The sequence below is a fragment of the Anabrus simplex genome, chromosome 7, assembly GCF_040414725.1.
Source record: "Anabrus simplex isolate iqAnaSimp1 chromosome 7, ASM4041472v1, whole genome shotgun sequence".
In the NCBI taxonomy this organism is placed as follows: domain Eukaryota; kingdom Metazoa; phylum Arthropoda; class Insecta; order Orthoptera; family Tettigoniidae; genus Anabrus; species Anabrus simplex.
In genome coordinates, this window is record NC_090271.1 from 1,943,532 (window position 1) to 1,971,052 (window position 27,521).

General features: G+C 36.9%; 1 protein-coding gene across 1 annotated transcript in view; it reads right to left on the reverse strand.

Annotated features, from left to right (window-relative positions):
• The window catches only part of spd-2 (spindle defective 2), a 740,229-nt gene that overhangs the window by 466,278 nt on the left and 246,430 nt on the right, over nucleotides 1-27,521 (reverse strand). The window contains exon 10 of the mRNA XM_067150605.2: nucleotides 3,889-3,967. Within this exon, the coding sequence (XP_067006706.2) occupies nucleotides 3,889-3,967 (79 nt within the window). The remainder of the gene's footprint in view (nucleotides 1-3,888; nucleotides 3,968-27,521) is intronic.

Consider the following 27,521-nt stretch of genomic DNA (forward strand, 5'->3'; position numbering starts at 1 on the left):
CAATGTTTATCCCTACTTCTACAATCCCAATGACACAAAAAGCAAGCAAATTTTGTGTTACCTGCTTGCTGACCTAGCAAGATAGTGGTTGCCTTTACGTCTCCACACTGTGTTCCTGGTAGTTAATTTTTCTACTATCAACTGAAGTTCGTAAGTTTCTTTGAGAAAAACAGAATACCTAACAGGAATCTAAGGAAATTCACCAACTGAAGACTATGGTGGTACTATGTTAAGATATATTTATATAAGGGCTGTGCTTATTTTAACGTCTTTTCTTTCGCCTCTTCTTAGCCAAGCTCCCCCAGGGTCACCATGTTGATGGCAAGCTTAGTGCGGACACCAAGACAATGTAGGTCACTGAGCACCACAACTCCTGACCTCAAACTATCCTCTAAACCCAGCCTCCAAGTAGCTTGATTACAGGAGCACGCCACAACTCCCACGACTACTTTTTGTCAGGTCAGGTACATCCTGCTACCGTGTGCGACAGTAGACTGTACTACCTGCGAGTGTCTGGCCGAGGGTTGGGCGGTTGTTACCAAACCTGACAAACTAAGGGAGAACCAATAGCTATGGGCAGAGAAGTTCACCCTTAGGGGGCTTGTTGAAGCCATTATGTAGGAAATGACACATACATTCAACTGGAAGCTGCTGCCTTGCAGATGTGGCAGGGGACTGCTAAAGGCTAAGGGAGATAACCCTGACAGAAAATCTTCTCTAACGTCAGGCCTAGAGAGTGTAATCCCTTTCAACACTTATACGAGCCTCGGATGCAAACAAAGAACTCGGAGTAGCCAACAGCACCCGCAGACCCACGCCAGGTATGATGGCTTACAGCCTGATGATAGGCCAGGCCTTGCGATTGTGCAACAACTCAAGAGAAGACAAAACACTCGAATAGGAACAATTAGTGTACTGAGTTTGACTGGAAAATGTGGAGTTAGTGGATATCATGGAGAGAAGAAAAATATCAATCCTAGGACTGAGTGAAACTAACTGGCAAGGTAAAGGGAAGAAAGAGTTGAGGAAAAGGTGGTGGTGGTGGTGGTGGTGGTGGTGGTGGTGATTATTGTTTTAAAAGGAAGTACAACTGGGCAACCATCCTCTATATAACACTAATCAGAGAGGAAAAATGGAAGGGGTCCGACACTTCGAAAAATGAAGGTATCGGCCAAAGGAAGACAAGGGCCACGAAGGGCATGAAAATGAAAGACTCCCTAGGCCTCCATACATAATACCGTCTGGGTCTGAAAAGAACAAGAGTTGACCAAGGAAGGTCGGATAGGATAGACGAAAGTGAGGAGCCTGGCACAAATAAGTGGAAGCAATGCCAAAACTAAGCTGAGGGCCCCGTGGTCGCCAACCCACGCTCCAAAGTTCAGAGTCCCTGAGGCCCCTTTTAGTCGCCTCTTACAACAGGCAGGGGATAGCGTGGATGTTATTCTACCACCCCCACCCACAGGGGGTAGTTGAGGAAAAACTATATCCTCTACTGTAAAGTAACAACAGAGAGATGACAAATGGGGTAGGATTGATATCGTATGCAGAGTTAGACGGTATTACAGAGTTTTTGTACATCAATGAGAGGATTATAAAGGCAACAGTCCACGTTGGGAAAGAGAAGCTGACATTGGTGCAAGTGTATAACCCTCACACGGGTTGCAATCAAGATGAAAAGAAGAAGTTTCATTATTTATGAGATCATCAGTGAAGAGAAGGCAATCGTCAAGTCAGTCACAAGATTACCTGTTACAGCTGGGATGGAAAGAGCAAGACAGTCATTGACTATGTCGTTACAGATAAAGAAAGAAGTATACTTATGACTGATGTCAAGGTGATTCCAAGTGAGAACCTCAATAGCAACCACCGGTAATTTGTAGCAGACCTGAAAGACATTGATGCACCAAAGATAACAACCAGGAAATTACCTAAGATTAAGGTGTGGGAACTTAAACAGATTGGAAAAAAGGACAGACTATCAGGCCTGTATAAGAGGACAACTGCCTACAGAAGAAGTAGAGAGTGGTGAGGCAGAGAGGACAAGATTTAAAAACACATTGATAAAAGAAGCAACAGAGGTTTGCGGGAAGACAAGTGCGAGAGTAAGGGAAAAAGAGACACCCTGGTGGAATGAGAGAGTAAGTTCCTCAATAAAGGAAAGGAACATGGCACAAAAAGAATGAGACAGAGAGAAATCCAAGCCAGAACAGGTAAGGGATGAGGGGAAATCAGAGACCTTGAGCAAGTTTACCGGGACAAGAATCTGAGTGTTAAAAGAGTAGTAGAAGAGGAGAAGATAAAGTGCTGGGAGAAATTTACTCAAAAACTGAAGAAAGACAGCAGAGGCAATATGAAACTATTGTTCAGAGTGATCAAAAACAAAAGGAATTCAGTTCAAACCATCAAAGCAATTTAGGATCTTAATGGAAACCTGGCCAGGAAAGACGAGGACATCAGAGAAGTTCTGAGGAATCATTTTGATCATCTACTGAACAGGACAGAAGCAGATCAGAGAACAAAAGGACCAACTGATGAAACCTACACAGAGGTATCTCGCATTACATGGGCAGAAACAGAAGCAGCCCTTAAGAAGATGCAGCAAAGGAAATCCCCAGGAATCGGACATGATTAAAGCAGCAGGAGTCCAGGGTTTACAGTGGCTACACAGAGTGCTCAATGCGGTTTGGAAAGATGGCAAGATACCTGCTGAACTGGAGCAAGAGTGTCATTATCCCCCTTTTTAAGAAAGGAAATCGCCAAAAAGCTCCAACTACCAGGGAATAACATTCCTTTCTCATGGGCTTAAATGCGGTTTGGAAAGATGGCAAGATACCTGCTGAACTGGAGCAAGGGTGTCATTATCCCCCTTTTTAAGAAAGGAAATCGCCAAATATGCTCCAACTACCAGGGAATAACACTCCTTTCTCATGGGCTTAAGATTCTTGAGAATATCTTAGAGAGCAGATTGTGAGTCCTCTTAGAGCCACATCTCAAACATCGATATACATAGAATAAGTACATAAAATCTGTAGGTTTTATGGCGAAATGGTTGGAGTTTTCAAAATCAGCACATGAAGCAGCTATCTGCACCAAAACCACGAAATCAATGACAAACTTAAACTCTCTCCCATCATTTGTAGATTTACAGACATTCCGAGGCGTCTGCATACCAAGCCGACCAATCAATGGATTGAACTACAATTCCTTCAAGGAAATATTAAGAAATATAAATAAATATATGTTTTTAATGCTGTAATTGTTAAGATCTTCCTTATGGCTAACTACCTGTCACTATTATAAAAACCCAACGCATACCTGCCAACTTTTAGCAACCAAAAATAGGAAGATTTTTAAATTCTTGGATTTCATCACATATATTCCACCACAGTCTACGTGAATAAAGGTCAGGATAAAAGATATATCTACAGTTACAATGCAAATTGACCATTGAATTTAAAATCTAAAACTTAAAAAAACATAAAAATGGTTATAAGAAAATGTACCTAATCACTCTCATTTATGACACATACGAATTTATGTCACACCGACACACACAACAAAATGCATACGATGGAGAATGCTTTACTACTTTCATCATTAATGAAATATAAACCCAAGATTCTTTAGTGGTTTCTGCTTCAGTTATTTTGATAATGTACCGATTATAGTTCTGAAGATGAACTCACAACATAGCAGTCTAAACTAGTTCCTTTGAATGAAAAATAGTCCTGTCTAAACTGTATCGAAAAGGTGGACCCACTCCCATTCAACACGGATCAAAATGAAATTTGTCACATGCGACAGAAAAGAGCCTAGTGTATGGATGACAGTACTGTAGCTCCACCTGGCTCTCAATGGAACAGATCTTAGAAACAACACTTCACATACCTTCACTTCTTGATTCGTCGATCAGTTGAAGTCTCTGGCGTCCAGAAGCTGGGCTCTTGATATTACTCCCGAAGTTTGGCTGCAACATTACAAAGTAGCATTAGTTTTCAAGTCTCCCATGCTTCAACATCCTACACCGCTACTTTGAGGACAGCACACACTGTTATCACTGCCACACCCAGCGAAATGTATAGACTAGGGATGGCACACCACACAACTTCAATGTTTTTAACATGTAATAAGTATTGGGCATTACCAACTACATTGATATTATAAATTTACTCATTCGGGACAAGTATTTCTATCTCATCGTGTAATAAATATGTCTGAAAACTAGCAACATAGTAGTTTAATATTACGCTTTAATGAAGAAGTGTATCGCAATTCTATAGCCATTTTTAATACATACTTTATTATGTAACATGCAGTATTCTTAAAATTTACCTGTTTTTAAAATGTAATTTTCAGTGATGTTCGCAAAATAAAATAATGAACCATTCCGTCTAATGGATTTATCTGTAATGCAATCTACAGTAAAACCTTGATTATCCATCGCAACAAAAAAATCAAGATTTTTTTAAAAAGCAATATACAGTTGCTCCAAAACAGAATGAGTGTACTCTTGATGTCAATAATAATAATAATAATAATAATAATAATAATAATAATAATGTTATTGGTTTTACATCCCACTAACCACTTTGACAGTTTTCGGAGACTCCCAGGTACCGAAATTTTGTCTTGCAGGAGTTCTTTTTCGTGCCAGTAAATCTACCAACACGAGGCTGACGTATTTGAGCACCTTCATATACCACTGGACTGAGTTAGGATCAAAACTGCCACTCAGCCCGGCTCTTGATACTGTATTCTGTTTTGGAGCGACCGTACACTGACTCATTACAGACCATTATTCTCGTCATTATTCCGTATTGAAAAATAGCTAATCACAAAGTTTACACAAGGAGTAATTTTAATACCACCTATTAAACACAATTTATTCCGCTATTGTGTGGTTAAATACACATAGAAATCACCAGAATTTTAAAGGTACATGTTTCGCCCACTATTTATTGGGCATCATCAGCCTCTTTCAATCTTAAAACACACACTGGTCTAAGGAATCTTAACAATTTACATAAAACGTATTGATGAACATTTACAGGTGTTGATACTGTGGTTGCATAATGATTACAGCACAAAAATATTGAATAAAACAGAGCTTATACTAAAATCAATTGAAAAATTAAAATGTTCATCTAAAAGTAATTGTCACATATTGTCAAAAAAAATCCATATCTGACACTGAAATAGTGGGCGAAACGTGTACCTTTAAAATTCTGGTAATTTCTATGTGTATTTAACTAAACAATAGTGGAATAAATTGTATTGAATAGGTGGTATTAAAATTACTCCTTGTGTAAACTTGGAGATTGTACATTGACTCTCCGACTTCTGAGTCCAGGATCATACATATTTTATTCAACATTATGTTTTGAAAATACGATTCCGATCGTCATTCACATTATTATCTAGTTCCAACCGCCAGATGGTCAACATTATTTTACAGCAATTTTACTAATTGTCTACAACAAACTGCCCCTTTATTTATTTTCTCATACTAATAGTCTTTCAATCTTACTATTGTAAATACTTTCACCAATTGTAAACTTCTTACCCACAGCATTGTTTTTAAAACCATATGTCCTTTTACCATATATTAATTTTCTTTCAAGTCTCTTCAAGACTTTATATAAATTGGTTTTTCTTTTTTTTATGTAAATCAGGTGCCTGATTTTATTTCAAGGTTAAACCCACGGCTGATGATGCCTGTATGTAAAGCGATACATGTACCATTTTAATTAACATGTCAATGTAATTTAAGACTAGGTGGACAAATGAATAAATTGTTATTATTTCAGTCAAATATCAATACAGATCAAAAATGATATTTATCACTTGTAATGTACATTGACTCTCCGACTCCTGAATCCACGATCATAACGTACGTACACGCGCATAGACCGACACTGGAGACATGACATCATACATTTTTTTACTATGTAATTTTATGTAGTGTAGAATTATTCAACTTTTAACTGTTACGAAATAAGAGGGATGCTATTCAAATTCAAGTCACAAACTTTATTATCCATTCCATTGTTGACGAATAATGTACTCTAATGTGCCCTCTCCCAGCCCACGGAGCATAGAGTACGGTATGCTGGTCATTTCTACTTCAGAATGATACCGACAACTTATTTGGTAGCGTGAAACATCTCCAAGTACCATACGTAGATCTTTCATATTGTTCTGTCAAGGTTAAATATTTTCACCACAGAATACTGCATCGTAAATATTTCACAATGCACAGGAATCGGAAACCAGCCTAAACAGTCCGTCATAGTCAACCTCCGCTATTAGTAGACAGGTACGCTAAATTCTGTACTGTAGTGCAAAGTACGAAAAGGTGAGTGTGATTGAGAAAGTTGAACATTTATTTTCCGTTCTAACAGCCGAGAAATGATGAGATTGAAATCTGCAGTAAAAAGAAGACGTGTGGTTTTTTAACCATACAAAATAAAGTTAATATAACAGAAAGGTGAACTAGCCTCAAATTTAGCATCAAAGTTCGGTGTGGGTGTGACAACAGTGCAGGACCTAATAAAGAATAAAGACGAAGTATTGCAGTTTACAGCGAGTTCTGACAGTTCGTATGGACTCGCTAAAAGAAAAACAATGAAAGCATCATCTTTAAAAGGACTGGATGTTGCATTATTCATGTGGTTTCAGCAAAAGAGAGGCGAAGGTGTACCTATTAGGGGTCCTATGATAACAAGGCAGGCACAAGTTTTTTACGAAAAGATGGGGCTCTCAGGGTCCTCACCAGCATCCAATGGTTGGCTACAGAGATTTAAGGACAGACATGGCATTCGAGAATTAAACATCGAAGGAGAAACTAAGCGGTGACAGCAGTGCAGCAGTAAACCTTAAATACGAGTCTAAGCCCATAATTGAGAGATACAATTTCATTCCAAGTCCAGTGCAGCAGTAAACCTTAAATACGAGTCTAAGCCCATAATTGAGAGATACAATTTCATTCCAAGTCAAGTGTATAATGCCAATAAAACTGGACTTTACCAGCTGCTAGCGTTTTACTGGGTGAGCACTTCTGGTAAAGAGAAATCAGCTCCTGGTCACAAATCTAGTAAAGAGCACATTACCATCTTGTGCTGTGCGAACGCTGGTGGCAACCTTAAATTAAAATTAGCTGTTGTTGGTAAAGCAAAAAATCCGCATTCTTTCAAAGGAACAGTGATTATCTCCCAGCAGATTATTGTTTTAAAAATCTACATGGATAACTCGCGATATTTTATTTAAATCTAAGAATTTCATTATTGTCCGTATTGAACTGAGAATGGAGGTGGACCCTTTTAAGTTTCCTATCTTCCATTCGCGATATTTTCACAACTTGGTTCCATCATAAGTTTGTACCGTGGGTTCGAGATTTCTTGACGTCCAAAGGCTTGCCAATAAAGGTCGTCCTTTTTCTTGATAATGCACCCTCTCACCCTGTTGACACAGAGCTAATATCAGAGGATGGAAATATTTTTGTTTCCTATTTGCCACCTAATGTAACTTCATTAATTCAGCAGATGGACCAAGGCGTCACCGCAACCTTTAAGGCGCACTATAAGCGGGAATTGGTAGGCCTCTTACTTTCCGAAGAAACGTCGACGGTTGAGTTCTGGAAAAAGCTCAATCTTAAAGAAGCGCTTTATCTTGCCCAGAAATCATGGGATCTAGTAACCGCTCAGATCATCACTCGATCGTGGAGAAAATTGTACTATATGTTGATGAAGAGCTCGCTGACGATTTTCATGGGTTCACTGGTGATGAAAATGAGGGATAGATGATCAAAGATATCCTGAAGACTATTGAAAATAACATCACATTTTAACTGATGACGAAATAGTAAATAAAAGTGCAAATGAGAACTCTGCAGTCAGCTGCGAACCGACGAGTGAAAGTGAGGGGGGGGGGGGAAGAAGAGTGCGTCACAAACAATCGCGTACCGCTTCAGACCGCACTGCAGTCGGCTGAAACGTTAATAGAATTCTTGGAGCAAGGGGACGATACGGATTCTTCAGACATTCTTGTAATTAGAAAGCTCAGAATGGACATAAAAGAAGAAAATAAGTTGTAGGAGAGTGCAAAAAAATAAAGTAACAGATTATTTTAACGCAGCTTAAATGACACCAGGTAAATTAATTATTTATGGTCTGCTGGTAATTTTGTTTAATATTTAGTATGTATTGTTGTAGCTTTGAATACATTTTGGTTTTAAGGAGGGTTTAATGCACTGCATTTTAAGGTTACACGGTATGTATTTTATGTTTTTTGAAGTCCATTAAAATTAGTAGTATGGATTATCCAGTGTTTTTTTTTATTAACCGTTCACCCCTTCCCGGGCATTAGAACGGATAATTGAGGTTTTACTGTAATACCTAAATGACGTCAGATGATTGGTTTTCAGGATGATTTTACAGGGAAAACCTATGGCACAGTATACTTTAAAAAGTAACAAGACCATAATTCACATGCTAGTCTGTAAAGGTTTGCCATCCCTGGTACAGACCAATCAACGTACGCTCATCCTTCAGACACTAGTTCCTTTGAGTGTTTTTTTTTTTTTTTTTTTTTACGGAAAACCAAAAGATTCAGAATTTTCTTAATACTGTAACAAGTAGGAGTAGACTATATGAGCTAAACAAGTCAAGTGCAGAAATTTAACCGAAGCCATAGCATTTACTAAATCACGGACATTGTAATGAATCACAGCCATTATTTCATCCATTACAATCCAAATTTATGATGTCTTCAAGAGATTTGCAATATCTTCACCAGTGAATTCACCTCTTCAAGTGGTACTCAATGTACATATCGTCCCTTGACAGCAAAAAGGGCCAATGTTACATTTCGTTAATTTTTCAGGAGAAGCAAAAAACATTTCAGGAAATGTTGGTTTATCTTCAGGTAAATAATGATAGTTCATATAAAGCGTGCAACTTTTCTATTTACGTTGATACTATTTTTTTCTGTTATTATTGGGAATAACTGAAATAGATATAAAATACATGTTAAAACTGTGACGTTCGCTCTTTTGCCAGTAAGCCTCCATATTGGAATTAATACCTTGGCCCTTTTGGCAGCAAGTATTTGAATGTCAGTTTTGCTGTGCTGAATCTCAATCTGGAGTAATTATTATTGAAAGAAGTAAAACTGCACACAAATTAAATGGAAATTGGGTAATCAAATCACATCAATGCATTTAATCATTTTAAAATTACCTTACAGCCATAAATATAGATTACACGTAACAAATGATCAAACATGTTAGCAGCGTACTAATACTAAAAGGGTAAAAAAAAAAAGTCTGGGGTGATCTAACTAGAAATTTAAACTACATTACTTGAAATAAAACCAAAATACTCGAGTACAGTGTGTCTGGTGCATTAGGCATGGGCTTCAGACTGATGTATTCATCATAGTAACAAGGAGGAATAACACCTGATGTCTTGATTTATGAATTTCATTTTCCGTATTGACATTTACCAATCTTCATAAAAGGAAAGAAAAATTCCACCTAATCAATACATTTATTTTCTTGCAAAGTATTACAATCTAGGACCGGTTTCGACCCTTCATAGGTCATCTTCAGCTATATCAGAATCACATTTGCATTTCTATCTTATACCTCTGAAAGACCTTCATGATATATTGTTTCATAATTTTCAGTGAAAACTTATCTTAAAAACTTACAAATTTCTAAGCGTTGTGTTAAAATTAAAAATTAAAATTACAAAACTTTGTCTATTATATACATGCCCCTGGGCTGACAGAATGCATCCTTGGGTTGATTAAGCATTTATCTTAGGTATTGTTGCTTATTTTGTTGAATCGAATCCCTTTTATACTTATGTACAATCGTGAATAGACTATCAGTAAAATTTGATAAATAAAACTTGCGTGATAATTATAATAAAATATCATGTTACATCTTTATACCTTATTGCTGGAGTGATATTATTTTAGGCAAAATATAAATGCGGGTTGATCTCTATAAAATATTTTACATAAACACACTAATATATTTTTTAAAGTCTAATCATTGTACTTTAAAGTCTAAAATACTTATTGCTTTGGATCTTGCGTTGTTATGTGGTAAAATATTATAACAATTTGTCTTATATAACATCAGATATTGATAATATTTAAATATGCCGTGTATGGTTGGCTTTTAAATCTAATGATTAAATGTCATTTCCTTCTTGCATAAAATTACAAGTTTCATATTATGTTGATTATGTATTGTATAAAACATAAATATCTAATAAATTGAATGCTTATCATTTACTAAAAGCACATGAATGTCTAGTAATATAGTCAGTGTGTTTAGTGACACAGAAACATGTTGGCCTTGATTCTTGCGTTATATTTCCATAATTTGCCTAATTTTTTATATATGTCGAATGTTGGTCTTTATAGGTTCCATTTGTAAAATAACAGCACTTTCCTATAATTGAATCAGTCATTTAAGAAAGGGCACATGTCCAGAAATGCAACTTTTCAGGAGGAGCAAAAAACTGATTTAAAAGCCAGTCTTGCTAGTTACGTTAAATGTATGTATTTTGTCCGTTAGTGTTAACGGTTGTGGATAGTTTACATTATAAAATATGGAATAGAGATGAAGGACTTTATGGTGATTGGCAGATAAAAAAATTGGATATATGCCCTTTCTAAAATGACGGCTGAATGAAAATCGGTTTTGGAGCAAAAACACTTTGTTTATTCAGATAACTTAGACACACTGTGTCGTTGTTCTACAATAATAATCATTTGAATGATGACAGTTAATCACAATCATCGTCAGTCACACGAACAGTTGGCCATGCAAGTATTTCGTTGAAAAATTCGTTGTACTCCCCCGGAATGTACACTTCTAGACGCTTTAGGTCATTCATCTTATTCCTGTCAATAGGGATTGGTTCGTCGTAGGCTAGTTCGTTAGGAAGCTGAACGTTGCTGTCTAGATGCAAACGGAAGGTGTGTTCAATAAGGCCATTGATGAACTGTTTTGTTCGTACAGTTCCCGGATCATTGGCAGAGTAAAGAAAGTGCATGAATGATGCTGGCTGGAAACGAATTTTCAAGTTGGTAGGCACTCCTCTTCCACGAGATTCATCTGACAACCCTCCCCTCTTATAAAATTTCGGCCACCATGCGGTAAAGTTAAGAATATCACTCGTCTCTACCAGAATGATGGTGAACTTGTCATGGCGTTTAGGTGCCCGTAAGATGATTTCACAGTATTGCTTCACATCATAAATTCGATCAATTTTTTTAACAGCTCGTTTAATGATAGCAAAATCTCTATCACAGGCATTGAATGAGTGCCCTCGCATAGGGAAGTAATGGTGAATGGTTTCAAATCGCTTCATGTCAACGAGTGCTGCACATAATCGGATCACTGTATGATTTTTGTTCTGCCCTACAGCGCCATCAGAGAACAGTCGAAGTTCCTTTACACTCTTTGGTACACATGTTTGGATATAGTCTAACAAAAAACTACACACTTCATTGGCACCTTTACGAGCTTTACCTTCGTGGTAAACATAAAGCACTGACGAATTTGTTTGCATATTGTGAATGCCAAACGTGTTCACCCAAAGCTGTCGCATGTAGAATATGTCCTGCACTGGTATTTTTGGCAGGGGAAGGTTCTGACAATAATCAAAACACAGTCCTAGTATTTTGGGATTACTCTTGCATTCTAATGCAGTTTTCTTCATTACTGAAAAATACTTCTTGCTCCTGCGTTTATGCACTTCTAGTTCAGCCTCAGCCGCCTTCCTGGCATTTAAATTCAGGAAAGGACTCTTCATCCTCATGGTCAGCTCCTCACACTTAATGCATGTGTCAATTTGAGGCGGGCCAAATGACAGGTCAAAATTCTGTTTGAAGTACTTAACATAGTACTTGTACGTTATATTGGTAGTAGGGTATTTCTCCTTGAAAAGTTCATACATCTTCTGGCAACTTAAATCGGATGAAAGAAATCTGTACTCTCGCGATGAATAATGTGAAGACGTTACGGGGAATGAAGCTATATGATCATTAAGCACTCGCACCGAATCTTCACTATGAGCTCTGTTTTTATTTCCTTTTCCTCTCATATCTTGTGGAGATTTCCCCTGAAGAAGTAAACTCTGGAGCCTCCGCAGGCGTTTGGCACTGACATCACCAAAGAAGCTCATAAAAGCCACCTTGCAAACTTGCACCCGCTGTGCATTGACTAAGACATTGTACTTGAACACTCCAGAATGTGGCTTACTAATTTTGGGGTTGCAGGTAGGTCTTCTACGTTTTATATGCTCATATTCAAGAAGACTCGATAAATATATGTCTTGTTCATCCTTACTGTTCAGTTCACTGTAAAGTTTTATTATCTTCATCTGCTCATTTTCACCTACTATCTCAAAACACTTCTTCGAACACCTGAAAAATAAATAACAAATTATTTAACCTATCTTCTGTTACAAAGAGACACAGGCCAAGCCAATGGGCACATAAACATTAAGCTAGGCTTTGTATCGATCAACTGTGGTAATTAACAGATAATTTTTACACACCAGTTGTGATTAGAACCTTACAAATACAATAATATCAACAAGCAAAGTCGTCTTAAGTATTAAAGTGTCGTAAAATAAATGTAGTTCCGTATTAACTTGATATAAAACAAGACACAAAATGTGAGGTTATAATTACCTGCAAGGTTGGCCTGTTGTGCGAGCTGGAATCACTCGTCCTGAATAGTTGACATATTCACTACCTCTAATCCTTGCTTGCTTTATCACATTACATTTGTAATTTTGCACATTTCTTACACCCCTTTTACGCTTTTTAACGCTACCAGAACACTCAGAAACTGCATTAACCGATGCCATAATCTTGGTAATCGAAGTTAGTAAACAAGTGAAGGTGCACTCAGCTGTTTGACCAAAGAACAGGCAGATGTTCCTTCCGGTAAGCAAAGAAGTCATTCAAGAAAGGGCTCTTATCCTGGGACATGTGCCCTTTCTTAAATGACTTCCAAACAACACCCAAATGAACCTTAAATATCAGCATGATACTGGCTGGATAAGTGACCTTTCTTTTGTGACAAGGTGCGCCAGGATGAAAAGAATGTTAATCTGAAAAAAAATAAAAAATGACAATTTGGACATGTGCCCTTTCTTAAATGACTGATTCAATTGTGAAATGAATCAATAAGCTTGACACGTGTTAAATTATGGAATATATGTGTGATTCAGTTCTGGCCTAACTTCTGGAGTTTTCTCCCATCAAATGCCGTAAGACTGTGGTGGTTCCTTTCCCTTTTTAAGGCTGGTAAAGTCTGTAAGCCAAAATGAATGAAGTGAGTTAGATTTCAATAGAAGTGTAATGTTGTGTGAATTTGTAAGCCTGAATTAATTTACTTACTGCTGGATGTTTGAAATGCAAGTTTCTTGGCCGTTTGACGAGTAATGTACCTCGTACTGATGGTTCTAGTGTTGTCTGTTGTGAGAGGGGCGGAGGAATAAGTAGGGGAGGTTGTTACGTGTGTATGGGCGGAGTCGCTGAGGTTCGCTGTCTGCGCCGTAGCCTGTGTATGACGTCGTCTGTTGACTATTTTGACATAGTCGTTTTTTAAGATAGGAACGATTTTATTGAACAAAATGTTAGTTTTTTCAGATAACTCATTTATGTTATAATTAGGATTTGCATACTGATCTAGTGTTATATATAATTCTTCACTTATATTAAGCAAAGGACCTTTAAGTTCTACATTTAATATTTTTAAATCGTTATTTATGTCCGTAAAATTGTGCTTATATTCATGCATATGTTGCCCTATTGCCGAGAAATGATTATGCCTAATTGCGTTTACATGTTCATTATATCTAGTCGTGAAATTCCTGCCCGTACGCCCGACATAACTTGTTAAACAGTTGTTACATTCCATTCGGTAGACTCCTGATTGAAGATATTTGTTACTACTATTTACTGATTTGCTATTATATATGATATGCCTATTATTTTGTGTAGTCTTAAATGCTATTTTAATGTTATGCTTCCTCAGAACATTGGTTAGTGAATATACGCCCGTATTATTGAAAGTGAAAGTTGCGTAATTTTTTCTGGGTTGATATAAGTGAAGAATTATATATAACACTAGATCAGTATGCAAATCCTAATTATAACATAAATGAGTTATCTGAAAAAACTAACATTTTGTTCAATAAAATCGTTCCTATCTTAAAAAACGACTACGTCAAAATAGTCAACAGACGACGTCATACACAGGCTACGGCGCAGACAGCGAACCTCAGCGACTCCGCCCATACACACGTAACAACCTCCCCTACTTATTCCTCCGCCCCTCTCACAACAGACAACACAAGAACCATCAGTACGAGGTACATTACTCGTCAAACGGCCAAGAAACTTGCATTTCAAACATCCAGCAGTAAGTAAATTAATTCAGGCTTACAAATTCACACAACATTACACTTCTATTGAAATCTAACTCACTTCATTCATTTTGGCTTACAGACTTTACCAGCCTTAAAAAGGGAAAGGAACCACCACAGTCTTACGGCATTTGATGGGAGAAAACTCCAGAAGTTAGGCCAGAACTGAATCACACATATATTCCATAATTTAACACGTGTCAAGCTTATTGATTCATTTCACAATTATAGGAAAGTGCTGTTATTTTACAAATGGAACCTATAAAGACCAACATTCGACATATACAAAAAATTAGGCAAATTATGGAAATATAACGCAAGAATCAAGGCCAACATGTTTCTGTGTCACTAAACACACTGACTATATTACTAGACATTCATGTGCTTTTAGTAAATGATAAGCATTCAATTTATTAGATATTTATGTTTTATACAATACATAATCAACATAATATGAAACTTGTAATTTTATGCAAGAAGGAAATGACATTTAATCATTAGATTTAAAAGCCAACCATACATGGCATATTTAAATATTATCAATATCTGATGTTATATAAGACAAATTGTTATAATATTTTACCACATAACAACGCAAGATCCAAAGCAATAAGTATTTTAGACTTTAAAGTACAATGATTAGACTTTAAAAAATATATTAGTGTGTTTATGTAAAATATTTTATAGAGATCAACCCGCATTTATATTTTGCCTAAAATAATATCACTCCAGCAATAAGGTATAAAGATGTAACATGATATTTTATTATAATTATCACGCAAGTTTTATTTATCAAATTTTACTGATAGTCTATTCACGATTGTACATAAGTATAAAAGGGATTCGATTCAACAAAATAAGCAACAATACCTAAGATAAATGCTTAATCAACCCAAGGATGCATTCTGTCAGCCCAAGGGCATGTATATAATAGACAAAGTTTTGTAATTTTAATTTTTAATTTTAACACAACGCTTAGAAATTTGTAAGTTTTTAAGATAAGTTTTCACTGAAAATTATGAAACAATATATCATGAAGGTCTTTCAGAGGTATAAGATAGAAATGCAAATGTGATTCTGATATAGCTGAAGATGACCTATGAAGGGTCGAAACCGGTCCTAGATTGTAATACTTTGCAAGAAAATAAATGTATTGATTAGGTGGAATTTTTCTTTCCTTTTATGAAGATTAACACCTGATGTGCACAAGTTACTCATATCCTTGTACTTGGCTGAAGATACTGGAAGTTTCTTAGTATAAAGAACTTGAGGTTTTACTAAGGCCGCTCGGGGTGATCTCTTAGATTTTTGCTTGATTTCAGTCTCTATACCCGGTACTATCAATAAGCTGCAATGAGCATTTTACTAATACCTTATACGAGTCCTTAGAAAATACAACCTGTCTTACATCCTTCCATATTACCTTAGTCCCATCTCGTCTTATCATGGAAATATCACTAACAAATTCTTTCCAGCCATGGAAATCATTGTATGTCAGCACTTTTACCTCACGTGGAGCAGGCTGTGTTCGGGCACTTTCTGGGAGCCCATATACTGTAGTTCTCCTTCAGTAGTTTCATTCAATTGTGGAATGCGTTAAATCGGCAGGAATGAAGGAATGCCCTGGCATTAGGTATGTTATTTTAATTGTCTGGACTAAAATAGATTGGCTTAGAAATGATCTCAATGTTCCTAGCATTTGCTGATTCTTGTTCTGTCCAGACCATGAACCACAGTAAAGGGGCAAGTGCTTGATGCTTCGTTCATCTACTTCCTGCAGATACATATCCATAACAGAACATTCATTCCCATAAGTGGGCTCTTGGTAAATTTGACTCTATTTTGTAAAAAAACATCACATACCATCTGAACACATTAAGTTCCTTTTGGTTTCCTCTACTCCTTTTGGGTACTCCAATTTTTTTTGTTAGGCGGTGTAGGCCTATATAATACAGGATCAACAAGCTCAACAATTTCACTATTTACCAATGGCTGAGTTTTAGATTCTGGAGACGTACTCTCTCCAATGCTGACATTAAGGGCTCCTTCAAATGTGTGTAATGTGAGTTGAACAATACGACGAGACCGTGCTAACATAGTGGTACAGTTCACTGAAATATAAAAGACATGATTTATTTACAGCCTGCACGAGGTTTAAAATCACTATTTCAAAATGTTCTCTTATTTTAAAATCAAGTAAAAGACTTTGCGAACTTCGTATAAACTTATTCGTAATTATGAAATAAATATTGAAAAACAATAGAAAGCCCATCTCTGGAAGTATGGCTAAGCCTAAACTTTATTTATAATCTAACTACAATAATGGAAATATTAAAATAACATAACCTCACAAGGCACAATCTTAAGTTATGTACTTTGATATAAAATAAAATTTTAATACCTTACCTCCAAATGTTGTTATGGATGACTTATTTGTAAACTGAAGTGTGTTGGAATTATTTCTTCTCTAACTGTTGCTATTCGACATAAATAAGACAGTCCATGAGATTGTGTTATAAACAGATTTTGTCAACATGAATATTACAAATAAAACACAGTAAACTATACCTCTAGCTGATGCTGAAGCATAATACGGGTATATACGTAATGATACATTGTAAATTACATTATCTGTAATTGTAACAAAGCTCCAACTAAGGATATAACGTACCCTATTTTCGTTCGTAAAGCAGGCTACATGTACTGTCAAGATAGGACATTGGCCCTTATGGCGGTAACTTCTGGAGAACGTTCGCCCTTGACTCATACTTTAATTTTGTATTTTTCGGCTTACTATGGGACTAAGATGTCTGCCCCTTTGCCAGAATGTGCATTTCACATCGCCAAATACGAATATACCAATAACTCAATTTCGCAAAAAATGTAACGTTGGCCCTTTTGGCTATCAAGGGACGATAATGTAAACATGATAATCACTTGAGATTTTACAGAGCCAAAGAAAGGTAAAAATAAGGACAAAGCGTCCCAACTATTTACATCCTGAGGTGTACAAATTTCCCTGTACTTGCAGCAAGACACACATTGGCCAAAAATGTTTGGACACTGGGACTCGCATCAAGGGATGCCAAAGAGCCACATAACTCAGTAACAGCTGAGCACACCCTATCGACAAGTCTTAAACAACACAAAACACATTATGGGAAGCAAAAATGTGTAAAAGGAACCTAATACTTTCAAGAAGGATACTGCCCCTGTCCCTGTCTTCACATTCTCTTCCAACTTCTTCATACTATTGCCATCTCCCCACCTCTGTTCTATAGTACTATAGTATTAAATAGTACTCCTCCCCTGCCACTGTCTGTTCTGCAACACACAGGTATGAACAAGAGGTAGGAGAGCAGTGTCACTTGCTACAGCACATAGCAAGCAATCTGGTGACAATCCAACTGTCTTTGTTAGAGAAGTATTAGTTTTGGGCAGAGGTGTTCCTCATTTGAAGGCATGAATCAAAACCTCTGTGAAATATAAATAATTCCTACTCTTTCTTCACAAAGATAACATTTCAAATTATTGTTGCAGATATAGTTTTTAAAATAGAAGTCTTTAGTCTTAGTGCCACGAGCATCCCCTGTGAATCGTGCAACCTTGCCACGGTGGGGGGCGTATGGGTCCCAATGAAGCAGATAGCTGAGCCGCAGGTGCAACCATATCGGATGGGTATCTGTCGAAAGACCAGATTAACGATTGGGTCATCGAAAGCGAGATAGCAGCCTTTCGGAAGTTACAAGGGAGGCAGTCTGGATGATCGACTGATATGGCCTCATAAATAAATAATTTGTGTGGCTATTTCTAGCCGGGTGCAGTCCTTGTAAGGCAGACCCTCCTATGAGGGTGGGCGGCATCTGCCATGTGTAGGTAACTGCGTGTTATTGGGGTGGAGAATAGTGTTGTGTGTGGTGTGTGAGTTGCAGGGATGTTCGGGACAGCACAAACACCAAGCCCCCGACCCACTGGAATTAACCAATGAAGGTTAAAATCCCCGACCTGGCCGGGAATTGAACCCTCTGAACTGAAGGACAGTATGCTGACCATTCAGCCAACATGGCTTAGCTGTATTGATCTGCTACACGGCTGAAAGCAATGGGAAACTACAGCCATAACTAACTCCGGAGGATATGCATCTCTCTCCCTCTGTACAAATGAGGGCGATACTTGACCCAATTGATGGACAACAAAAGTACAAAAACGCAAATAATTAGGTGGGGAGAAAAGAATAAAAGCGATTAAAGAATGATGTGGATAGAAAGTGCAGGACAACTAAGAAAGAATGACTGAAAGGGAAATAGTGCAAGGATGTTGAAAGTTGTGTGTATAGTCCTAGGAAAGGTAGGTGCTACATACAGGAAAATCAAGGAAACCTTTGGAGAAAGGAAAACTAGGTGTATGAATATCAAGAGCTCAGATGGAAAACGACTTCTAGGGAATGAAGACAAGCCAGAAAGATGGCAAGAACATATTCAACAGCTGTATCAAATAACAGAAGTAGATGAAATAGTTTTTGAACAAGAGGCTGTTGATGCTGATGATATCTAAGACCCAATTTTGGGGTCAGAATTCAACAGAGCTTTGAGAGATCTAAATAAGAACAAGGCACCGAGAGTTGATGACGTGCCATCAGAATTACCGACTGCCTTAGGAGAAACCAACATGGCGAGGTTATTCCATTTAGTGTGTAAGATGTATGGTACCAGAGTAGTGCCATCCGTTTTTTGGCAGAATATTGGTATTACATGCGATACAAATCATTTTGGATCTGTATTGATAATATTTGACTTGTTGTTATTATTATTATTATTATTATTATTATTATTATTATTATTATTATTATTATTATTATTCGTTTAGGCCTACGATGGACCATGTGGTTCTTAACTCTGGTGAACTCTTTTCTTCCTTTTAACCCAGTATTCCTTCATTCTAGTGCTATGGATGTCTTCTTTCTTGAGTCCATTTCACTCCTACTCCTGGATGCAGTGATTTAGTTGTTAGTGACTGGAGAGAGATGTCTTGACTAACTTTCTGAACTTATCTCGGTTGTAAATGTCCATGTGATCAATGTTTAGGTATTGTAGGTCTTTCCGAACTAAATTCGTCCATTTGGCATTTGTTGCTTTCCCTCTAGACACAGTGTTGAAGATCCTTTAAGTGAGTCTCTGGCTGTTCATCCTGACTACGCGACCATAGAACATTAGTCTTCTCTTCCTCATAGCTGTTGTATAATGCTCTCTATTTTACTGTACAGTTCCTTGTTGTGCCTGATTATGTAGCCATCTCCTCCTTTAATGGGACCCATAATCCTTCTGAGGATCTTTCGCTCTTTCAGTTCCAGTTTTCTCAGTTGTCCTTTCCGGGTCATGTTTAGGCATTCTGAGGTGTACAGTACAGACGGTCTTACTACGGTGATGTAGTGTCTAAGTTTAAAATTCAAGGAGAGGGATTTAGACTTGTATATGTTCTTACAAAGATAAGCTCTTTCTAATAGTGCATTTATTCTTCATTGCAAGGTCCTCATTAACATTTGGGGTTATCAGTTCTCCAAGATATTTGAATGAGTTGGCCTTGTGTATTATTTTGACCCCCAAAGAAATGAAGATGAGTGGTTCTCTGATGTTGGTCAGAAATTCTGTTTTATTGACAGTGATCTTCAGCCCTACTTTAGCTGCTATGCGTTCTAGGGAGGATAGCTGGTACGTAGCTTCTTCCATACTTGAAGCCAAGAGTGTAAGGTCATCTGTGAAGGCTAAGCAAGTGACTATTAACTTGTCCTTTTTGTAGCGGATTTTTTATCCAGAGTTGTCGGCTAGTGTGTTCGTACATTCCCGAATGACCTTCTCCAGCAGACAGTTACAACAGGATGGGGGACAAACCATCTCCTTGTCTAACACCTATTTTGATATACAATAATAAAGTTTTATTATGAATCCACCTGTTCAATACATTATAATGCTGTCACATTTAAAATAACTTCATTAGTTAAAAAGTTATATATGGGACATGTTTCGCTCCCTTATAGAGCATCATCAGCCAAATCTGAATCTCGAATAATTGTTATTTACGTAAATAATGACTTAAGAATATCTTTGTATACATGGCTTAATTACATGTGTTAAATAGGAAGATACACTAAAATTATGGAAGAGAGAGTACTAAGTTTGTCAAAAATGTTCTAATAGTTCTTAAGTCATTATTTACGTAAATAACAATTATTCGAGATTCAGATTTGGCTGATGATGCTCTATAAGGGAGCGAAACATGTCCCATATATAACTTTTTAACTAATGAAGTTATTTTAAATGTGACAACATTATAATGTATTGAACAGGTCGATTCATAATAAAACTTTATTATTGTATATCAACAGATTTCAATACGGATTAAAACGAGATTAGTCACTTGCAACCTATTTTGATCTCGAAGCTTTTTGATAATACCCCTCTGAATATGACTTTGGACATGGTGTTCGTTAGAGTAGCCTTCACAAGATTCAAAGTCTTCTTATCCAGTCCCATTTCAGTCAACGCCTCAAAGAGGGACTGTCTGTCTGCCGAGCCATAGGCCTTATGGAAGTCAACGAAAATTGCTACATAGGGTGAGGTGGTGAGGTTTTTGTAGGTAAATATAGTTTTGAGGTTCAGAATCTGCTCTGTGCATGACCTTGACTTCCTAAATCCAGCTTGGTACTCTCCTACGCAGGAGTCTAATTGTGCCTCCACTTTTTTAAGCAATACTTTGGAAAAGATTTTGTAAGTCACTGATAGGAGAGTTGTTAGGGTCTAACTTGTCTCCTTTCTTGTGCAGCAGGTGGATGATAGCTGAAGTCCAATCCCCTGGTAGTGTTTGTTGTCCAGATGTCAGTTATGATTAGAGATGGGAATTTGCCTATTTGCCTATTTTATTTCTGTGTTCAAAAACGTTGGCTATTGAGATATAAATCCGTTTTAGGGCCTTTTTAGCTGTATTTCGTTGGTTTTATTGTGCCTATAAATGCCTAATTCAAGGGTTTGTGCCTATTTGGAGTATAAATGCCTATTTGATGTCTTTTTACTGTATTTTAAAAAAGCTGATTTTCTTGCAGTGTATTATATTGCAACTAATGTGCTCGACAGAATTATCTTCTCTTTTTTCGATATCTGTTAACCCCGCAAACAAAAATGGGAATTCTCAGAAGTCACCAGAAGTAGTTCTAGGGAAATTTCCATCAGGAGAAACAAGGAACAATTTGACCTTGAAGCCTTCAACCCCTCCAACCTCCTAAGACATATGCGAGAACCAGTCAACGTCGAACTATGTTGCACAACCCATGTGCCCTGTACCTCCCTTTCGATGCGAACTGTTGTACGCATACACTTTATGTTCAGAACATGTGAAGTGGAAGAAGAAAAAATGTGTGTTTGCGGCAATGCCCAAAGAAAAATTGTCGAAGTCCTCTGAAGCAGTGGACCACAGGGGATCCCAGTTTCACTACGGATGGAAGGGTAGTCTGTCAAGCTTGCAGTAAGGAGGTAAGTTCGTTTGTTCCTTTTATCTTTTTTCGTGATTGAGAATTACGATCGCATTTCATTGTAGCGTATATAGGCCTATTAATTTGTGTATTGTGGCAAGTTGTTTTGTTGCAATGCTGTATTAGTCGTGAGCTTTCAAATCTTTTATATCGCTAAAATGTAAATAATCATTCAATTACTGAACGAGGAGTTAGAACGCCGGTGGTCTCTTGTCACAGAATGGATGAAAATTAAATCGTTACTTTGAACTGCGATTCATTTCCTGTAAAAATAGAGATTTACAACTGAAATATATCTTTTAAACTCCCTTTAAAAATTGTGAACCGAGCTCGATAGCTGCAGTCGCTTAAGTGTGGCCAGTATCCAGTATTCGGGATATAGTGGGATTGGTGAGGTCCGGTTAGTAACCGTTGTGGTTGGGGGGAGGGGAGGGAGCAACTGAGGGGTGAAAGCTCCCAGGTTAACAAGCCTCTAGCATCCCCTCTAGAGTCTTACTAAATTGTGACAAAAATAAGGTCATGAGCGCATGTCAAGACAATTTCAAGTTACGCGGTTTTTAATTTTCAATGAGGGTGGCGGCCTTGTGGGCAAACATGATGCAGGCAACAGAAAATAGTCTTCATGACAGCTGACCAAAGCTAAAATGTTCACAAATCTGAGATTTATAGTGCCTCTGTTTTAATTCTTCTTCGTGATTTCAAATGTGGCCACCTATGGACCGCATTGAACCTAAGGTGCTTCTTCTTTCTTTCTTTCTTTCTTTCTCAGATATGACCAGTTTGGGTCTACATTTTGGTGGTTTCTCCTGAAAGATTTTGGTGCTGTATACTTGGCTTCTAAATTATTTTCTGTTGCGAATCATATCCATTGTAACTCCGCTTTCTATTTCAACTCTACCTACTTTGTCAAAGCTTTCAGTCCAGTGATGTACTTTAATACTTTCTTAGTTAGCCGTTTCTCATCCATTCTTTCTAGATGCCCATAGAATTTTAGCCTTTGCTTTCGCATGGCGACTGATTTCTTCGGTGTATTTGTAGAGATCATCAGTTTTCCTATTCCTCCAATCCCCATCAGCATTTTTCTGGGTCCTAAAATTTTCCTTAAGATTCTCCTCTCCTTTCTTTCAAGATCTTTTGTTCATTGTCAGGCTCTCTGAAGCGCAGAGACCCTCTGGCTTTACCACTGTGCTGTAGTGTCAAAGTTTCGCTTTCATTCTTCTATATAAGTAAGAATACTGCTAGGGCCAGCTTGGTGGGTCCTTGGCAAGCATAAAGGACTGATCTCTCCTCTACGCTACTCCGGTATCTTTTCACACCTTTTTTATTATATTTTTCACCCGGTGAACTCGATATGATACTGCCAAATTATTACAGAAGATCCTTGAGGACATATTTCCATGTAAATTACTAATTCCCTTGTTCCTACTTTAAAGTTTTGTACTTCTAGAATAGTATTGTTTAATGAAACAAATGCATGATATATACTAAGCATTATTGCCAATTAACCCAACTGTAGAAATTTAAGATATAGGGACAATGTAATTTATGTCAAATTTATTATTTTTCAGATCAAATGTGAGAAAAATACCACATATTTCAACTTAGAAATACTGAGATGCATCTGATACGAGTACAGAAATCTGTATCAACGCAGCCTTTCTACCAGTCCACTTCAGGCAGCAACCAACAACCATTTTTTTCAGACATATGCACTGCAATGTTTGGAGCTAATACGCCCCTGCATAAACTGGAGCATCTTCAAATTTCAACAAGCTGCCGGGATCAATCACCAAGTTGGAGAAAAGTGGCATGCCCCTGGTTGAGTCAGGTAAGATTGTGGAAGAAGTCAGGGGAAGTTTTGTCCGAACCTCTGGGAAGGCAGCCGCTGTCAGCAAAATAAAACCAGATGAAGTGACTTCATTGTAGTTTTGTCCAATCACTTCATGTGATGTTGAGAGATCTTTCTCTCAGTACAAAAACATAATGCACGAGAGGAGAACAAGACTGTTACCGGAAAACATTGAAACATTGCTTGTAAATTCCTTTTATAGTAATCGAGTGTCTTATTAAATTTTAAGTAATTTTTTTGTGCCTATTTTGTTCCCTATTTTACACGTTAGTGCCTATTTAAATGTCTATTTTGGCTAATTTAAGAGCCTATATGCCTTTCTATTTTAACTGTTTTTAGTGCCTATAATTCTCGTCTAGTTATGATGATGCGGATACTGTCAATTGACTCTTCATCTGCATGTTTCCATAATTCTGCAATGATGCCATCTTCGCCTGATGCTGTGTTAGATTTCAGTTCAGAGATGATCTGTTAGATTTCTTCTTTGGTAGGAGGAAGGGAGTCAAGGTTAATAACATTCTTGGGTTGAAATTGTAGTTTTTCCTCTAGTTCTTCTGCATTGAGGAGGTCATCAAAATATTTTGCAAGGGCTGTAGTACAATCTTTAGTACAATCTTCATTGTTCATTTTCAGTTCTCCGTTATTTCATTATTTTAACCACCTAATCAATACATTAAACACAGAATTAGGATCTTGTCCTTGTTAAATTGTTCACTGACATGTTATTTAAAATATGGTACGTTTCATCTTTGTTGTAGGCACCATCAGCCATGATTTGACTGTAAAATAAAATCAGATACCTGACTTATGGACTAATGCTGAAATAAGACTATATTATAAAGAACCTTGAAAGGTCTTGAATAAGAAATTCACATGTGGTAAAAAAATCATTACATAGGTGGCCAACATCAATTTTAAATAACAACTAGGAGCTACCAGCCAACACATCATAAAAGTGAAATATATTATACCATATGCTAATGACATTTATCTTACCTAAACAAATGTTCATTCTTCAGTCATACGACTATCATTCAATGATATCTTAAATTGTTAATGTTTATCATCACATTTAAAAAATACATTTGACTTGATAATTCGGAATGTTTCTCTGTTTTAAACCACTTGTTAATCAACATTACTACATATTAACTTCAATCACTAGTTCATAATCAACCTTTGCATTAATCACTTTACTCGTAGTTACGAGCCTTTTAAAGCCACCTATGTAACGGATTTTAGCATTAGTTCGTAAGTCAATCAGGTGCCTGATTTTATTTTAAGGTCAAATCATGGCTAATGATGTCTACAACATTAAGGCGAAACAGGTACCATATTTTAAATAATGTGACAATGAACAACTTAACAAGGACAAGATCCTAATTGTGTTTAATGTATTGATTAGGTGGTTAAAATAATAACTTATTGTTATTATATAAGTAGAATATTGTTACACGCATTCCCAAGAAAGCCAGTGCTGACATATGAAAACTACCAGACCATTAGTTTATTATCTTACGCCTGCAAAATTTAAAATGCACTATTTACAGATGAATGGAAAGACAAGTTGAAACTGAGATGGGAGAAGATCAGTTTGCCTTTATAAGAAATGTAGCAACGTGTGAAACAAGCCTGACTTTACGTCTGACCTGTGAGGATCGAATTAAGGAGGAAAAGCACATCTACAGGGTGTTCATAGATCTCGAAAAGGCACTCGATAATATTCATTGCATCAAGCTATTTGAGATTCTGAAGGTGATTGGGTATAGATACCAAGGACGAAGAATTATGTACAATATGTATACAAATAAGTCTGCTGTGAAAAGAACTAAGGGCTTCGAAAAAGCAGCAGCAATCCAGAAAGAAGTGAGGAAAGGCTGCATATTGTCTCCCCCCCTCATTTTCAATGTTTATATAGAATGTGGAGTAAAGGAAATCAAAACCTTGAGATTCGCCGATGATATTTTATCGGAGAGTGCAGAAGATCTGAAGAATTGCTGAATGGTATGGGCAGTCTTGGGTAAAGAGTACAAGATGAAAATAAATAAATCCAAATCAAAAGTAATAAATTGAATGCAGTTGAAAAACGTCAGGTGATGCAGGAAATATCAGATTAGGAAATGAAGTCTTAAAGGAAGTAGATGAGTATTGTTACCTGGGTAGTAAAATAACAAATGATGGCAAGAAGTAAGGTGGACATAAAATGCAGACTAGCACAATCATGGAAGGCCTTTCTTAAGAAAAGAAATTCGTTCACCTCCAACACTGATACAGGAATTGCAAAGTTGTTTTTGAAGACTTTCATCTGGAGCGTGGCATTGTATGGAAGTGAAACGTGGATGATAACTAGCTCAGAAAGAGAATAGAAGCTTTTAAAATGTGGTGTTACAGAAGAATGCTGAAGGTGAGATGGATAGATCGAAACACGAATGAAGAGATACTGAATTGAATTGGTGAGAGGAGATCGATTTGGCAAAATATGACAAGAACAGATAGAATGATATGACTTGTTCAGTTGGTTTTTGAGGGAAGTGTAGGGGTATGGCAAGGGATGTAGTAGTTACTTAGCACCAATCTGTCGCATCTCTTTACGAGGAAATTAGTTAAAATACAATGGTGATTTAAAATAAAGGAAATTGTTTGATGTTATGTTCCATTAAAATTAAGTGAGAATAAGATTAAATTGTTCAATTGTAGTTTTAAGCAAACATCGGACCTATGAGAGTAACGGATTCCCACTGCTATTTGACAAGTGAGGAACAGATTTACATGTTACATATCTCATGTTATGGTCCATATTGAAATGTACTTCAAATCAAATTATAATACTAGATTATAAATTCCACCTGTTCAATACATAAGAGTTCTTTTATTTTAATTTAAGAAATAGTTCTTAACATATTAGATATAGAGTTATGTTTTACCCATTACGAGGGCATCATCAGCCTAAAAATCTCATACCTGAAAGAAAGATCCTGATTGTTCTTATACATCTAAAATATAAATTAGAGGATACTGTTTTAGGTACAATGTGTATAAAATGACTAGCAAGTAGAATATGGTAGTTATAGGTTCTCTTATGATGAAGTCTTATAATCAATCCTTATCGTAGATCTTAATGAATGTCTTGTCTTTCGAATGTTGTAAAAAGTAGTTAGTTAAAAGTTCGAAAAGAATACATAAATTGCTGCGTTGAAATGAAATCTGGTAAACATGGTGCCTTATTCTGAAGATGGCATAAGGAGCTTAGTATAAGAGTCACTCTTAGTGGTAGTTAAGTTTAAATTCAAAGTTGAAGTTGTTAATTTTATATGAAACGATAAGAGGACAAACTTCTTGAAGCACTTAGGAGCGAGAACAAGTACTCATCAGAAACGTAGCTATTTTTATAATTAGCTGGTAGACGTGTTTGTAGCTTCTTGTATTAAAAGTCGAAAGGAAAATGTGCAAGGATAAGTAGAGCTTGTGGTGTTATGTCCCTTCGACAGTTATGTTAATTTGGTTAAAGCTACAACCACGTCTACCAGCTAATTATAGCTACGTTTTCTGACAAGTACTTGTCCTCACTCCTAAGGGCTTCAAGAAGTTTGCCGTCTTATCTTTTCATATAAAATTAACAACTTCAACTTTGAATTTCAATTTAACTACCACTAAGAGTGACGCCATCTCCAGAATAAAGCACCATATCTAC